The following is an 18,872-nucleotide window of genomic DNA, read 5'->3' on the forward strand; positions in this document are numbered from 1 at the left end:
TAAGTTGTATTAACCATCAAACTCTTACTTGTGCATTCATAAATCGATTGGCTATTTAACTAATAGATTAACTGAGGGTACTGCACTAAGGAAGTTAAAACACACTCGCGATAATCTATTAGGAAATTCCTAATCTATTAATGACAGTAGAGAACTCGGTATAAAAGCAATTTCTGAAATCAATTGTAAGTGTGGAAAAATTACAAAGTCCCTGTGAAACATTCTGAGAAACTGTCCTTTGAGATTTACAAAGTTCTTAAGCATTCTTGAGAGATCATTCTAGTGAAGATTCAAAGAGATTGATGGTTGATTCAACCTTGATGGGTCTAGCTTGAATCTAGGAGCAAATTGACAAATTTGCACAACAAAAGGTGTATTCATTTCTTGATTCTTTATGATTGTATTTTTGTTTACAGTTGATTCACTGTGTGAAGTGAAGGTCTAGGGGCAATTGTGTGAATGCATTGCTCCTAGGGGGAGTTCTTGATTTGTAGATCAAGCTCCTTAGTCTTTAGGGTCTTGAATTATATAGATGCTCTTGTAATTCTTGGATCTCTATTGAGTTAGTGGAATCCTCCTAAATGGGTTTACTTAAGAAAAGACTGGACGTAGATTCATCTTGAATCGAACCAGTATAAACTACTGTGTTCATGGTTTCTCTCCTCTCTTACAATCTTTCTTGATTGCTTTACACAGTCCATTAACCCAGAACTGTAAAATTGGTTAATTGGGTTATAAGACTTAAAGATAATTTCAAGTTTCAATCTAACTAAGTGAAAGACTCATTATCCAATTCAGATCCCCTTCTTGGTTAAGATTTTTAGACATATATGTTTCAACAATTGGCACCAGAGCTAGTCAATCGCAAGATAATCGATTAGAAAGATCATGATATGTCTAATACATCTCAAACCTTTGCTGAAGGGACATCCATTAACAGGCCCCCTCTGTTTGCTAGTGTAAATTACCCTTTTTGGAAGATTAGAATGAAATTTTTTCTTGAATCAGTGGACAAAGGGATATAGGATGTTGTGGTGAATGGACCCTTTAAACCAATTAAAATAGTGGAAGGAGAAAATTTTCCCAAAGAATTCTCACAATGGACCTTTGATGAGAATAAGAGGGCACACTATGATGTTAAAGCCAAAAATATTATATCCTCTGCACTAAAATTGGATGAATTTTACAGGATATCTATGTGTGAATCAGCCAAAGAGATGTGGGATGTCTTGGAAGTTACCCATGAGGGCACAGATGAGGTTAAAAGAGCAAGGAAGAATACTCTTATTCAGGAGTATGAGATGTTCACAATGAAGTTGGGGAAAACATATGTGATGTAAAGAAGATATTTACACATATAGTAAATCACCTCTTAGCTCTTGGCAAGACTTTTGACAAAGAAGAACTGAATATCAAGATCTTGAAGAGCTTAAACAGGACATGGCAGCCCAAAGTCACTGCAATTTCAGAATCCAAAGACCTCACTAGCATGAACATAACAACACTCTTTGGGAAGCTAAGAGAACACGAACTAGAGCTTGGAAGACTCAAGACAGAAGAGGATGGAGAAAAGAGGCACACAATAGCCTTAAAGAGTGCTATAAAATCTGCAGCAAAACTGAAGAAAGCTGATTCTGCAGATGACTCTAATGATGGAAACTCTGACAGTGAAGCCTTGAGTTTAATGGTGAAAAAGTTCTCTAAATTCTTGAAGTTTAAGAATAAAACTAACAACAACTATGTAGGAAACAAGAATCAGTCCAGAAAACAGGAACGCTCTGACACTCAAACCTGTTATGAGTGTGGCAAAACAAGACACATCAAGGCAGACTGCCCTGTGCTGAAGATGAAGCAGAAACTGGAAGAGAAAAATGAGGCAGAAAAGCACATGAAGAAAAAGAAAGCATACATTGCCTGGGAAGAAAATGATTCTAGCACATCCAGTGAATCTGATGACAGCACTGAGGAAGAAAATAATCTGTGTTTGATGGCTGGAACATGATCATCCAAAAGTAGCGTGAGTAGTTTCAAATCTGAACATGAAGAAAATAATTACTATGAACTGCTTGATGCTTTTAATGAATTGCATAAGGAAGCTTGCAAAAGTCAAATAGCAAGCGCAGAGGAGAAATTAAATGGCTTAAAGGTAGAGTAAAATAGTTAGAAGAGGAAAATGAGAATTTGATAACTTGCTTGGAGAAACTAGAAAAATCTTAAAAGTATCCTAGGTCCAGATGTGAGCACTGCCAAGGGCAGCTAGAAAAGATAGAGTATTTGATGAAAACCCTCTCAAAATTCACCCTAGGAAGATCAAACCTAGATGTTGTACTAGGATCTCAAAGGAGTGTGCTTAATAAAGAGGGAATTCGTTACAGTGGCGACTCTAATCGATTAGGCTCCAGAAATTTCCTTAACATCAGTAAACCATCCTCTATCATTTGCACCTCCTGTTCTGAACCTGGCCATTTTTCTAACTCCTGCTACTTTAAAAACAGCGGGGTTCCTAAAGGGAAATTTAAATGGGTACCCAAAGGCACTGCAAAATAGTCTAACATAAAAGAACCCATGTTTACCTGGGTACCTGCTTCATCAAAATAATCTGTTTTGCAGAAACATGCTGAAGCTAAGCAGTCAATGTGGTATCTGGACAATGGTTGTTCAAGACACATGACAGGTGATAGCAAAAAATTCTGCAAAATCTCTCACAAGGTAAATGGACATGTTACATATGGCGACAATAACAGAGGTAAGATTCCAGGTACAGGTAAAGTAAGGTCCTCATCAACTGTAGAAATTGAGGATGTATTGCTAGTTGATGGACTTAAGCACAACTTGCTTACTATTAGTCAATTGTGTGATAAGAATCTAAAAGTAACCTTTGAAGCTAATCATTGTTTAATCTGTCATGCATCCACAAATGAACTAGTGTTTGTTGGAAAAAGGATTCAGAACATATACTTGGTAGATTTTGAAAACACTTCATTTGATTATATTGCTTGTTTATTTGCTAAAAATGATGAACCTTGGATTTGGCATAAAAGACTTGCACACATACACATGGGGCACCTAAATAAGCTCGTGTCAAAGCATTTAGTCACTGGTTTGCCTGACATAAAATTTAAACCAGATAAATTGTGTGATGCATGCCAAAAAGGTAAACAAGTAAAGACATCCTTCAAGTCAAAACATCATATTTCCACTTCTAATCCATTAGAACTGATACATATGGATCTGTTTGGGCCATCCAGAACTAGAAGCTTAGGTGGAAATTACTATGCACTTGTACTTGTTGATGACTATTCTCGTTTTACCTGGACCTTTTTTATCCCATCTAAGAGTGACACCTTCCAAGTCTTTAGAAAATTTGCCAAAGTTGTTCTAAATGAGAAAGATTTGAAAATCAAGTCTATTAGAAGTGATCATGGGGGTGAGTTTCAAAATGAATCCTTTGAAAAGTTTTGTGAACATCATGGCATCTCTCATAATTTCTCAGCCCCTAGAACACCACAGCAAAATGGTGTTGTTGAAAGAAAAAATCGATCTTTAGAAGAGTTGGCAAGAACAATGCTCAATGACAACTCTTTGCCAAAATATTTTTGGGCAGATGTTGTAAGCACAACTTGTTATGTGTTGAACAGGGTCTTAATCAGAAATGTTTAGAAACTCACACCATATGAAATCTTCAAAGATAGAAAACCAAATGTGTCTTATTTCAAAGCCTTTGCTTGCAAGTGTTTCATATTAAATAATGGTAAATCCAATCTTGGCAAGTTTCATTCTAAAGCTGATGAAGGAATCTTCCTAGGTTATTCCTTGACTAGTAAAGCTTATCGAGTCTTTAATAAACGAACATTAACCATAGAGGAATCCATTCATGTTATATTTGATGAATTTATTGAAAGTCAAGCTAACTCCTCTGGTCCAAGAAACAATGCAGATTTAATTAGCACAAGTGCAAATTTACACAACCTAAATCTGAAATAGCAGCAGATCAATCATCTGGTGCAACTGCAACCTTATCTTATGTAGTAGAACTGCCTACTGATTGGACTGTGCCTAAAAATATGTCTCTTGACAACATTATAGGAGATATCTCTAAAGGTGTTTCCACTCGAAGTCAGCTGAGCCAATTCTGCATGAACGTGGCGTTTGTATCTCAACTTGAGCCAAAATCAGTGAGTGATGCTCTCAAGGATGACCATTGGTTCCTAGCAATACAGGACGAGCTGAATCAGTTCAAGAGAAATGATGTCTGGGATCTAGTTCCAAGAACTAAAACTCAACAAATTATAGGCACCAAGTGGGTCTTTCGCAACAAGTTGGATGATTCTGGTATGATTATCAAAAATAAAGCTAGATTGGTAGCCAAAGGGTACTGTCAAGAAGAAGGGATTGACTATGATGAGACCTATGCCCTTGTAGCACGACTTGAGGCCATCCAGATTCTCCTTGCTATTTCTTCATTACTACAATTCAAGCTTTTCCAAATGGATATGAAAAATGTCTTTCTAAATGATTTCATCAAGGAAGAAGTCTATGTAGCACAACCACCTGAATTCACAGACTATGAGTTTCTAAACCATGTGTATAAACTAAAAAAGGCACTCTACGGACTTAAGCAAGCACCTCGATCATGGTATGAAAGTAGACTCTACTCTCTTCATCAAGAAAGCTAAAAATGATCTACTATTTGTTCAAATCTATGCGGATGACATCATTTTTGGCTCCACTAACACTCTCTTATGTCAAGAATTCTCTAAGAGCATGCAAGATGAGTTTGAAATGTCCATGATGGGGGAGCTACACTTCTTTCTTGGTCTCCAAATCAAACAAGGAAAGCATGGTCTCTTCATTCATCAACTAAATACTGTATTGAACTGTTGAAAAAGTTCAACATGGAAACCTGCAAGGAATCTTCAACTCCTATACAAACTGTTATCTAGATACTGATGAGACATGCTCTGCAGTGGACCAAACTAAATATCGAGGAATGATCGGATCACTACTCTACCTCACTACAAGTCGTCCAGACATTATGCACAACGTGTGTGTATGTGCCAGATTTCAGTCCTGCTCCAAAGAGTCCCACTTAAGTGTTGTTAAACGCATCCTCAAATATCTAAAAGGCATTAGAAACTTAGGTTTATGGTATCCTCATGGTTCCACTATATCTCTGGTAGGATATAGTGATTCAAACTTTGGGGGCTGTAAAAGTGATAAGAAGAGCACTAGTGGAATCTGCCATCTCTTAGGTTGCTCCCTAATCTCATGGCACTCCAAGAAGCAAGCCTGTGTTGCTCTTTCCACTACTGAGGCAGAATATATAGCTATTGGCAGCTGCTGTGCCCAATCCATCTGGATTAAAAATCAACTTGAGGACTATCGCATCTATCTTGATCACATTCCTCTGAAATGTGACAATACAAGTGCTATAAATCTCACTAAAAATCATGTTCTGCACTCTAAGACCAAGCACATTGAGATCCAGCACCATTTTATTAGAGATCATGTGTCAAAGGGAGACTACAAGGTTGAGTACATTGACACGCAAAAATCAACTAGCAGATATCTTTACCAAACCCCTTGCCAGAGAAAGGTTTTACACTCTTAGAAATGAGTTAGGTATTTTAGACATCACTTGCTCTCATTAAACATACTTAGCAAACTTCTATTCTGTTTTAATTTTCTCTTTATTGCTTTGTTTGTGTGTTTTGCTTGTCAATTACTTACTATGTATGTTGTTATGTTTCATTTCCAGTCACATGCATATTGCATATATAGCTAGCATAAATCCGTCCATACCTGGTTCATTTTGTTTCTGCATCTGCTGGTGTGCATTTTGTGTGCAGTCTGCGTAGTTGGTAGCCTAACTCTAGCTTTAATCCATTATCGTGCCCCATTCAGTAAGGTTTCTCACTAATTACTTGCTTCATAATTTCTAAAGAGGACCCTGCTAATCCATTAGGTTAGTACCTTTCTGCACCTAATGCTTCTCTAACTCCCTGCACCCAAGCCCCCCTGTCTTGACCAAACCCTCTGAAACCCTAGGCTTCCACCTTTCCCTTTCCATCTCTGTTCCTTTACTTGTTAGCACCAATCACCCATCTGTCATGGCATCTTCTTCCTCCTCTCGAAAACGCCTTAAGAGGGTTGCAACCAAGCAATGTGATCCCGACATTGATGGCTGGATCAGTGACCCCGAAGCCCAAGACAACTTTAGCAGTTCCTTTCGCAACCACAAGCACGTCGAACTTTCCTTCTTCCGCACTCATGATTTTGCCTTTCTCGAGCTTCTTTCCTTTTAGAACTTGGAGACCTTCGTCCAACTCAAGGGTAATGTCTACCCAGATCTGGTTAGGGTTTTCTACGCCAACTTACAGTGTAGAGAGGATCTTCTTACTTCGCGAGTCAAAGGGGTAAATATAGTCTTAACCCCAGAAATTTGGACCTCTATTGCTGGTTTCCGGATAGTTGGCATTTCGGCACATCGAAGGTTTCCTAGGACAAATCGCTTAGACATCCACCAATCCTGTTTGAGGGATCCCACTGCCAAACGCGATTACAACATCTTTCGGGCCGGCGGGATGAAGAAGGACGAAAGGGTGCTCGCGTTCATCATCGCTTGGATTCTGGTTCCACGCAATGGTAATCACGCTCAACTCACAATTAAGGATGTCTTCCTCATCCACGCCTTCAAATCCAACATTCTCATCGATTGGTCTGAAGTCGTCTATGATACGATGCAAAAACCTATCAAGCTACCCAACTACCCCCTGCCATATGTTTTCTGGTGTAAAGTCTTTGAACATTATAAGATTGATTTCTCTGGAGAAGCTTCCTATACATAGAATCATACTAGTCTGATTGGTGTCAATGCTCTTCATCACATGGGAATGGCGTTTTGGGGAAATATCTGGGGCTTCAATAATGAACCTGATGCAAAACTAGTTGATATTGTCAAACCAGTTGATACTGCTGAACCCTCCTCTACTGCTTCCCAAACTCCATATGAGAAGGAAATGCTGCGCATGGTCACTACGCTTCTCGATTATCATCACACTTGGATGTCCAAGCTGGATTTTATTGAGCATTAACTCTCCTATGTTCAAGAATAACTTGCCCTGCTCAATACTGGTCGTGATCCTCCCAACCCAGTAGCTGCTGTAGACTCTGCAGAAGGAAGTGATAGCGAGCAGTTTGAAGATGCCACTGATGATGAATAACTCAGTCTGATTCCCGCACACACTCGCTTTTGTCTAACCATCCTTTAGGCTTACATTTTGTGCCTTTTAGCCTTAGTCTTTCCTTTAGCCTCTTGTGAGGAGGTGTGTGTTAATTTTAGTTATCCTCACATAGTTCTTTAGATAGGGATTCCTCTCTTTTGGCCTGTACTGCATATGCACTCTGTTTAGCTCTCTTACTGTGCTTACTTGATGAATGCTTAATGCTTGACATTATTACTTGCTGCATATATACATCTCAATTACCTTCGTGCTATTTAAATGCTACTCTGATGTATTTCTTTGTGCTTATCTACCATATACTATCCACCCTATAAGTTTAATTCTCAATTGCTATCACTACTCATCCCAATTTGTTGTCTTCTGCTGTGGATTCTATCACTACTTATATCAATTGCTGCTTAATAATGTTTTTTTTGCTAATGTCTAAAAGGGGAGAAAGCTGTTTTTTATATTGCAGGACACCCAATGTTGCTGTGATTATAGGACAATTTTTGGCCATCATAAAAAAGAGGGAGATTGTTGAAAGGGGGAGCTTCTTCAACCTATATGAAGATGGTTTGGATGATGTCTACCAATATAGAATTAGTCCTGTTTTGTTAGATTGTGCATTAGAGTGTTAGAGTAAAAATATCATATGTAAAACAAGCTTGCATTAAGTTGTATTAACCATCAAACTCTTGCATGTGCATTCATAAATCGATTGGCTATTTAATTAATAGATTAACTGAGGGTACTGCACTAAGGAAGTTAAAACACACTCGCGATAATCTATTAGGTAAATTCCTAATCCATTAATGACAGTAGAGAACTCTGTATAAAAGCAGTTTCTGAAATCAATTTTAAGTGTGGAAAAATTACAAAATCCCTGTGAAACATTCTGAGAAACTGTCCTCTAAGATTTACAAAGTTCTAAAGCATTCTTGAGAGATCATTCTAGTGAAGATTCAAGGAGATTGATGGTTGATTCAACCTTGATGGGTCTAGCTTGAATCTAGGAGCAAATTGACAAATCTGCACAACAAAAGGTGTATTTGTTTCTTGATTCTTTATGATTGTATTTTTGTTTACAGTTGATTCATTGTGTAAAGTGAAGGTCTAGAGGCAATTGTGTGGATGCATTGCTCCTAGGGGGAGTTCTTGATTTGTAGATCAAGCTCCTTAGGAGAAGATTGGACGTAGATTCATCTTGAATCGAACCAGTATAAACTGTTGTGTTCTTGGTTTCTCTCTTCTCTTACAATCTTTCTTGATTGCTTTACACATTCCATTAACATAGAACTATAAAATTGGTTAATTGGGTTGTAAGACTTAAAGATAATTTCAAGTTTCAATCTAACTAAGTGAATGACTCATTAACCAATTTAGATCCCCTTCTTGGTTAAGATTTTTAGACAGATCTGTTTCAACAATACACACAAGACTCGAACTCAAGCCCTCTCTACATACTTGAGTACTCTCAACCACTTGAGCAAACATTATTCCTTGTTTAGGGCTTATCAAGAAACTCCCTTAGGTTATTCTTAATCTCTCATTCCTCGTACCTTATTACTTATCATTTGGATGAATTTATTGGGTCTTACATTTGGCGCTTGGCGATGTAAGTGGTCCTGCCAGGCGGTGTGTTGTAGAACTAGGCTTGGACAATGGGCTTGGACTCGGCGACGCCAAGTGTCCTACCAAGCGATCTGGAACCAGACAGCGCCAAGCGATGTGTGTGATGCGCCAGGCGATTTCAGGTCTCGAGCTGGATCGCGTGGAGGATTCTACACAACTTTATATGGAGGTCTTGAGGCGATGCTTTTCTGGGGGCCAATTACGAGTGAAACTTGTATTGGGGTAACACGTGGCCACTCGAGGTTGTAGCCTAGTGGTTTTGGAAATCCAGTGGAGTGTGCGAGATCGTGGCTCGTACGGATGGATTTTGGAAGAATGCCCTCCTCAGTGTTATTCGACGAGTTTGGTAGTCTTGGGACAAATACGAACTGTGGTCGTATCAGGGAACTCCACTTGGTGTTGCGGATTGTGGCTGTAACAAGTTTATTTCCGCATGTGGATTATAGGTAGTGGCTTGTAGTCGGAGGAGCGAGTAGACACTCGTGGCAGTAAGGATCAATCAAAGTAATCATCAATGGGTGTAGAATCAAGAGGCGTCTAGAGGAAAATGTGAAAGTTTGGGTCTGAGATTGGAGTGTATCAGTAGTGTCAGGGGTTTTAATTTGTTATTATAATGTACCTTATGATGTATATTTTATTTTTGAGCTCATCCTATTTGTGTGTGTTTGGCGATGATCATGTAACTCGTTACATGGAAGCAGATGTTGATGCATGTGGAGCACATGGATACTTAGAGCTGGAGTGGGACCAACATGAGAGTTTTTACATAGAAATACTTTTATGGATTTATGAATTATTTTTGTAATCAGTATTATGAATCGTTTTATTTTTGTAAGAGGTGAACATTTTTATGGATTTTGTTTTTGGCTCGTTTGAGATAAAGTTTTACTTTTTCTCGCGGTTTGGGAAAAGGATTTCATTAATAAATACAATTTATTAATATTTTTATTATTTTAATTTTAAATAAGTAATTTTCGGCTAGGATGTTACAACTTGCATTTGGTGGTGCCACAAGCACCTCAACATTCAGTATTTGGATTTTTCGCAATTTTGGCATTTGATATTTGGATGTATTGCAATTTTTGCATTTGGTATTTGAATCTTTCACAATTTTGGCATTTGGTATTTGAAATTTTCATAATTTTGACATTTGGTATTTGGACCTTTCACAATTTTTGAATTTGGTATTTGGATCTTTCGTAATTTTGGAATTTGGTTTTTGGATCTTTCACAATTTTGAAATTTGGTATTTGGATCTTTCACAATTTTGGCATTTGGTATTTGGATCTTTCACAATTTTGGCATTTGGTATTTGAATCTTTCACAATTTTGACATTTGGTATTTGGATCTACCTTTTGCAATTTTGGCATTTGGTATTTGGACCTTTCGTAATTTTAGCATTTGGTATTTGGACCTTTTGCAATTTTGGCATTCTCGTTTGGGTCATGTGTTTGCATCTCATTTAAAGTTTTTTAGCGGTCTACTGGAGTCTTAAGTACTTTGGACCGTCATGATGTTTCTAATTGTAGTGGTTGTAAACTGACAAAATTTTCTGCTTTACACTTTCGTTGTTTTTTGTTTTTATTTGACAAACTCTTAATGTATTTAGATGTAGCATTATGAGTTTGGGGATGGTAGCATAGGCCCATTTACTTATTGCTCTTAGGGTTACCTTTATGTGTATATATAAGACATCTCTTGTAATGTTTTAATACACACTCAATAATACATAATTCCCTTATCCATATATTTCTTTGTTCTTTGTTTTCTACACTTTTGTGATTGCAGTGGCTAAAAAAGAGTTCAAGATTGCTTGTTTATGACCATTAAGATATGTTCAAATCATTGATTTGAGTTTTCTTTGTGTAGGTAGAACATCTTGTGTTGGAGTGTTTGGAGCAAAGTTGAGTTAGACACTCAATATAAGTAAGAGAAACTAACTATTTTGTTTATTCTTTTAGTATATTAACTGGTTGAGTAAGGTGAATGAGAATTTGATGAAATATGTATAGTAAATATGATTGTTGAATACTAATTGAGATTTGTTGTTGAATGTGATTATGTGGTGTTTTGTATGGTTGAGATATTGTTATTGAATTATGATTTATGGGATATTTTAGTTGTTGTACGATTATAAATCATTGAGAAATATCAACTAAGTCAACTAGTTCTAATTGAGATAATTGAATGTAATAAGAAATTAGTAAGATCACTTAAATAGATCAAAGGGATCAACTAATATATCTATTAGATTTTTGCAATTATGTAAAGAGAACGGTAGATTATAAGCTGTGTATATTAGTTTAGATTATTTGGTTTAAGGTTTTAGAATTGAATAATACCTTTTATGACTTATAAAAGAGAGAAAAACACCGGTTGGAGCTAATAATAACAAATTGATATATTTATTAGTTTTCTATGTTATGCAGATAATAACTTGCTAGACGATACCAACGATGGATAAGCTAGCTAGCCGTTGAGCGAGAGTGAAAATTTAAATTCTAGAGAGAGTTTTAAACAATACACTCGTTGAACGAGCTAGACAATTGTAGAACGAGAGTGAAAAATTAAAATTCTAAATAGAGTTTTAGACTATAGACTTAATGGACAAACCATAACTCGTTAGGCAAAAGTGTTCGAAATTGCTCCGAGGAATTGTGTTGATGTGAAAATGATATTATTACAGAACGAAAATAAAGTTATGAAAATCCAAAGAATTCATAGTGGTTGGCTCATTTTGAAAATTTTGAGTAATTGACTCGTTTTGAAAATTGAGTAATTGACTCGTTTTGAAAATTTTGAATAACTTGTCCATTAAAAGAAAAAGGAAGATTTTTGGAAGAAAAATAAGTAGTTTAAGATTTCAGAAGAGAAGTGAGATAGACTTAGTAAATTCAATTTAAAAGCCATTATGATTATTATCTAGGGCTTAAATATACATTTGGTTCCTATTTTTGTTAAAATTATTCAATTTGGTCCCTATTTTCGTTGTTTGTTCAATTTGGTCCTCATTTTTGTAAAATCGCATTCAATCGAGTCCTTTTGGCAAATGGTGTTAAAATTGTTAACGGAATAGTGACACGGTGGAACTGTTTGGGTTACGTGTCAAATTTTTGGCAGTGACGTTGGCATAGTGAAATTTTATGGCCGTTGTAGGTTTAAAAGTTAGTGAAATTGATTTGGGGAAGAAATTAGGGTTCGAAAGGTTTCAAGCAAAATTGTGCCCAGCAAGAAACTTGTGCATAATCCAGTTGGTGATTCAAAATTCGTGTTTGAGAGGTATGTCTCCTCTTGCTTGACAACCTCCAAGCACAATCTCGAAGCTTCAATCGCAAATCACTCTCCAAGCGCAAATTCCCCTCTTCGCAAACCCTAATTGATGAACAAGAAACTCCACCACCCAAGAACCCTAATTTTTCCCTTTCTCACCAACCCTAATTTTTCCCTATCTCTCGACCTCTCGAATGCCCAATTTCAATTTTTCACTCAACGAACTCTCGAACTCTCAAATGCCCAATTTCCTCTCGAACTCTCGCTACAGTAAACCCTCAATTCAAATTTTTTAGTTTTTTTAACTTTACCATGTTTTATCTTTTTATGTAATTCAAACTTTTTTCTCCAATTTCTTTTCAACGAAAACACTGTGCCAACATGTGTCATCATATATTAAAAATTTTGACACGTAACCCAAACAATTCCACGTGTCACTATTCTGTTAACGTTAACAATTTTAACACTGTTTGTCAAAAGGACTCGATTGAATGCGATTTTACAAAAATAAGGACCAAATTGAACAACCAACGAAAATAGAGACCAAATTGAATAATTTTAACAAAAATAGGAACCAAATGTATATTTAAGCCTATTATCTAGTGTATGTGATGTTACATTTTGTAATTAATATAAAATAATTTTACAATAATTTTTGAGTTTTATTAAAAACATATTAAATATAAAATTTTTAATTACTTAATAATTTTTTAATAAAATTTAAATTAGAAATATTTAAATTTATAAGAAGTTAAAATTTGATGAATTAAATTTTTAATAAAATTAATTTAGCATGACATTTTTTTTATTATTTTAAGAAAATTGGAACCAACTAAAGAGTCTATTAGGTAGATAGACTTGACAGAAGACCACATCACACAATTTTGAGCTTCTCTACCGGTGACTTGGAGTGAACCCTCGTTGGGGTGTGTCTACGCCTTCTTCACCTTTTGAATTTTGGAATCCATGGGTCAGGGAACTCCGGGCGGCATGAACCGGCAGGGCGACCGGAAGCCGGATGGCGGCGACAAGAAGGAGAAGAAGTTTGAGCCTGCGGCGCCGCCGACCCGCGTCGGGCGGAAACAACGGAAGCAAAAGGGTCCGGAGGCGGCGGCGCGTCTGCCTACGGTGACTCCGGTGACGAAGTGCAAGCTGAGGCTACTGAAGCTGGAGCGAATCAAAGACTACCTGTTGATGGAGGAGGAGTTCGTGGCGAATCAGGAGCGCCTCAAGCCTCAGGAGGAGAAGGCGGAGGAAGACAGATCCAAGGTCGACGATCTTCGAGGCTCTCCCATGAGCGTCGGTAATCTCGAAGAACTCATCGACGAGAACCACGCCATTGTTTCCTCCTCCGTTGGCCCGGAGTACTACGTCGGAATCTTGTCTTTCGTTGATAAGGATCAGTTGGAGCCTGGTTGTGCTATTTTGATGCATAATAAGGTTTTATTTTACTCGCTTTACGCTTTTTTGCTTTACTTGTGGAAATGAAATGTGTGAAATTATTGGAAGCTCGTTGCCTAGGGTTTGACTTTGTGATCGATAAGAATCACTAGTTCGTCTGCGTGCGTGAAGCTTATATTAATTTTTTGAACAAAAAATTTTCTTGTGTGGAGCTTTTATTTCCAGGCTAGGTTTTGTTGCTTTTTCATGGTATTGTTGGAAATTGCAGACAAAAATGGCTTATGTGGCCACGATTGCGGTCACTGAGATCCCAAAAGCCTCTTTTGTAGCCAAGACTGCACTCGCAGATTTATTTTTTAAAATCTTATATCTATGTTATTTCAATGGACTTTAACTAGGAAGTCATGGAATATGTATCCTTAGATTGTTCAAGTTTTTATGTGTGTGTGTATGAGGCTGTTGACAGTAGGATGTTGGAGTAGATAGTTTTTGAATAGGAGTCATGGTAAATTGTCTGACATTTACACTACGTATAAGTAAAGAGCAGTCCTATCTTTTCTGAAGTAATGAGTTTAATTTGTGTGATTTCGGAGTATCCGAAGCTGATAAGAGAGTAGGAGAAGTTGTGATTTAAATATTCTTTTGAAGCATAACGTGATCTTTGATTTTGACTTGATTATTGTTTCCTTAATCGAATTGGTCAAGTATCTTGGTGTGGTTCAGGTGGTTACATGCTGGTGGTTTAATGATTGTGTTCTGTTTTTTTTATCAGGTTCTCTCTGTTGTTGGGCTTCTTCAAGATGAAGTTGATCCTATGGTCTCTGTAATGAAGGTTGAGAAGGCTCCTCTGGAATCTTATGCTGACATTGGTGGTTTAGATGCCCAGATACAGGAAATTAAGGAAGCAGTTGAGCTACCCTTGACGCATCCTGAACTATATGAAGACATTGGTATTAAGCCTCCTAAGGGAGTCATATTATACGGAGAACCTGGAACTGGGAAGACATTACTTGCGAAGGTTTGCATTAACCTTTGCTTCTTATAGTGCCTTTTCAATGGAGTTTCGGCATTGTCTTTTCTGTCTCTTATTTTCTCCTTTTCACTACCTTTATATTTAGGTGGTGTTTTTGATTTAAGGAATGTTTTAATACTTGGGAAAGTGACATGCAAATAAAAGTTTACCATGTTTGGCAGAAGAGAATAAAAATATTTGCAAGACATAAAAGATTATTGGGAACCTTAATATGTCAATAAATGGGAATAAAACTTTCCTGTGATAGTTGACTACAAAGTTATTGAACTTTCTCTTAGTAATTGGTAATAACTATACTATTCCCAGAAAAGTTCAATAATAATAAACTATATTTTATAAACTTTCCTGGGAATCCTATTTCTGGGAATTCATTTTCAGGAAACTGATTTAGTGGGGAATAAAAGATTCACAGTTCCAAAGTGCTGAGAATGCTCCATGATAAGTTAATGCTATGTGGTTTTGAATAATTTGCTCTAATGTATATGGACAAAAAGAGATTGTGTCATTGTCTTGTTTGTACTGCGTGGAAATCATAGTCTGTGTCTGACTTGTTAAATGGTACTTTAAGGAATTCTCTAGTTGTTTGCTAGCTATTGTTTGTGGCTTTGATGATCACCAGTAGGAAAAAGAGAATACAAACACAGAATTACTGAGGTTCATTGTATTATTGGAATTCTGAAACTATTCACTGCTACTAAAACCTAATACTTCACACCTGCCTTCCGCACTCCCCTTTGCTTCCCTAGAATGATGGCTAGCTCAGCTGAATAGCAGGTTTATCCCTCACGTGAACCCAGCCACCCTCCTCGAATATACCTTCCGTAGGGTGGCTTTTTTTTGGACCTAGGCCTAACAATTTGTCTTCCTCTAAATCCCTTATGTCCAGCCCAAGATTACTGTCATGCTTTTCAGAAGTTACTGATGGCATAAGGAAGTGGTTATTGGATGTCACAATGAAAATTTCTCTGTTGGATTTGAAATACCTGCATGCACAACTGACACTGTTAAGTATGACCAATCTAGTAATGTATTGATATTGAAGACTTATGCTACAAGATGTTTTCATCCCGTGTTCACTCTTATGTGATGTCTTTTAAATACTTCCATTCCATGTTCTTTTCACTGCCATGCAATTGAGTGTATTGATTACTATAGATTCTAAAGGTGCATGCAATGTCAAAGTTGTTTAATCTTTCTGGTTGGTAGAAATTACTGTAATATTGTCCTTGCAATTTATAGACTCTTTTAGGAATGAATGGAACTATTTGTATGGAAAGAAGAAACTGACAAGTTACTTTTATTCAATAATCCTAGAGTGTATATATTCTTTGATCTCTTAAAACAAACTTGACCTAGGCAGTTATAAGCATTACTGACCTGGGTCTTCTAATGCATGATTGTCTGTAATGCTATTTCTTTTAATAAGATAATGCCTTTTGTGTATTCAGGCTGTGGCAAACTCAACATCAGCTACATTCTTACGTGTTGTTGGTAGTGAATTGATACAAAAATATTTGGGAGATGGCCCAAAACTTGTGAGGGAACTTTTCAGAGTTGCTGATGATCTTTCTCCTTCTATTGTATTCATTGATGAAATTGATGCTGTTGGTACAAAGAGGTAATTTTAACCACCCCAACTTCAACAGTCATGATAGGGTGGAGGTGGAAGAGTGATGTATTGTATCACTCCATGAGCTCCTATAGGATTCTTTTCCTATATTCATTAGCTTACCAGTACACTGTTTTTACAGGTACGATGCTCACTCAGGTGGAGAACGTGAAATCCAAAGGACCATGTTAGAGTTGTTGAACCAGCTAGATGGTTTTGATTCAAGAGGAGATGTAAAAGTGATTCTGGCAACCAATAGAATTGAAAGTCTTGATCCAGCTTTGCTGCGACCTGGTCGAATTGATAGGAAGATAGAATTTCCTCTTCCTGATATCAAAACTAGGAGACGTATTTTTCAGGTAGGCATGATTAATTTTGTGAGGCAATACGCACACTATGTTTTTGGTTGTGCTTTATCGTGTGCTCTTTGTTTTTTGTTTTTTAATTACAACATGTGTTCAAAAAATCATATTAATTTTGAGGCAATACGCACACTATGTTTTTGGTAATGCTTTATCGTGGTCCATCTAGCTAGATGGTTTTTCAGGTAGGCATGATAATTGTGTGTTCAAAAATTTATAATAATTGTGTTATTTTTTTGAAAAAGTAAAATATTAAAGGAATTCTGTATTATTCCTTTTCTGCATGAACTAAATATGTAATATGTTTCGGTACCAATAAATTACGAGAAACTATCACTGTTCTTATAAAAAATTCAGTAGTTGCAAAATGATCTGAAAAAGCTGTTTTGCAGAATTACCTTTATAAATGGTCAATCATGGGAAATAAAATTATATTTTTTTTTCTCAAATGTCTCTTAGGAAGCTATTTAAAAAAACTATTATTTTCCTAAATAAACTAATCCAAATTCACACAATGTTATTTCTTTGGAATTTGTGTGATATCTTAATATGCATGCTCTGTTCAACCATACCTAAAGTTTTCATACTTTTAAATTAAGATACACACTTCGAGGATGACATTAGCTGATGATGTCAACTTGGAAGAATTTGTTATGACTAAAGATGAATTCTCTGGAGCTGATATAAAGGCAATATGTACTGAAGCTGGTTTACTTGCTCTGCGAGAACGTCGAATGAAGGTGAGAAATCTCATCGTGGCTCTATTGTTTATGTGATATAAAAATAGTCTTGAATGTTTGGAGGTTTCTAGTTTTTACAAGCTCATTTTGATTAGGCTATGTTAAGCCAAGTAGAACTGACTATTGCTTTGGTGGATTTCTTCAAAAGTTGCAATTCTAGAAATCTTTCTCAGGGAATGGGTAGCTGTGAAAAGAGGAGGGCGGGGGGGTGGGTTATAAATTATAATGCTAGAAATCTTTCCGAGGAAATGTAAAAGAATATTCCTCAACTCTATCTCGATGAATGTGCAGGATTGAATAATGCTGTACCTGTAGAGTTGATTTTGTGTATTTTTGTTGCAGCTCTATTTATCAATGTTTTTTTTGTTAGGAAATGTAAGAATGTGCATGGCATCCTTTAATCCTGTAGTACGAAAAGAAAACGAAGCTAGAAATAAGTTGGAAAAAGAAGAGAAAAGAACTCGTAACCATCCTAAACTATTTTTTTTTTTTGCAAATATAGATTCCTTGAACTTCGTTTTAGTTTTAACCAGTCTGCAGACTTCTACTCTTTTTATATAATGAACCCTTCTACTAACTTGGGGTTAAGTTACTAATGATAAACAAAACTAAACCTCTTTTAGTTTTATTTTATAAGCGAAACAGTATACAATGATCCTAAATTTTATGCCTTGCAAATAAACTTGAGATTTCGCAGTTTATCTCGAATATATTTTTTTGAATCTAACAGTTTTTAAACTATTATTTTTAAGTTAATAATAGTAGTAGGAGTTTGAGGATTAATTGGGATGAAATGAAATTTGAGTATACCTTTCTGTAAAAGGCAGAGATTTTCGCACCTCCTCTTTTTAATGTATTTGTTTGTATTCTCTTTGGTTTGTATTGTATATCTATATCTATATCTATAAAACATTTGAAGTGTTCTCTCCCTAATTTATGATATATAATTGCTAATATTTGTTCTGTTGGCTCGTTTAGGTGACTCATGCCGACTTTAAGAAGGCCAAGGATAAAGTGATGTTTAAGAAGAAGGAAGGGGTGCCTGAAGGGCTGTATATGTGAAATAGTTCCTATATTATCCCCAGTCCTCTCGTCCTTTTTTTAATGTACTAGTCACGGGAACAAATGTCAATTCATTTGTATTATGCAAACAAATGTCATTTATATTTTGGGGGCTTTGAGTCTCGAACTATGATTGATTTTAATTCAATATATAGTTTTTCTACCAATTTCATTGATTTGGAAATCGATCCATATTCTGTTTAGTCATGTTAACGATGACCATGCTTCACTGCTGTTGAATTATAAAGCTCAATTGACGAGAATCTGATGTTTAAACTCTTGGAGGGACAGTCTGATCGTTACTTTCAGAAATTTACATCCGTCGACTATTGCTTGGGGAACGATGCTTTTAGCTTTAACTCTCACTCCGCTTGGTCTCTGGGTATAAGAAAAGGAAGAAAACTGCATAACCACAAGAATTAGTTATTGAGAGAGAGAATTTCCCTGTTTGATAACATGTATACGATTATCAAAATAAAAATCAACACATTCTCCTTCCTTTTGGAAAGTATTCTGGAAACATTTCAAGATGTTTG

The 18,872-nt window shown here is 36.4% G+C and overlaps 1 protein-coding gene across 1 annotated transcript; it reads left to right on the forward strand.

The window, feature by feature from the left end:
- Window positions 1-12,982: 12,982 nt before the first annotated feature.
- Window positions 12,983-18,520, forward strand: LOC114191713 (26S proteasome regulatory subunit 4 homolog A). Its single transcript, XM_028081071.1, has 6 exons — window positions 12,983-13,569; window positions 14,303-14,548; window positions 16,012-16,181; window positions 16,315-16,531; window positions 17,134-17,274; window positions 18,253-18,520. Exons 1-6 carry the CDS (start codon window positions 13,096-13,098, stop codon window positions 18,334-18,336), a joined length of 1,332 nt encoding a protein of 443 aa, XP_027936872.1. The 5' UTR covers window positions 12,983-13,095; the 3' UTR covers window positions 18,337-18,520.
- Window positions 18,521-18,872: the final 352 nt, after the last annotated feature.

The sequence above is a fragment of the Vigna unguiculata genome, chromosome 7 (assembly GCF_004118075.2).
Source record: "Vigna unguiculata cultivar IT97K-499-35 chromosome 7, ASM411807v1, whole genome shotgun sequence".
Lineage (NCBI taxonomy): Eukaryota > Viridiplantae > Streptophyta > Magnoliopsida > Fabales > Fabaceae > Vigna > Vigna unguiculata.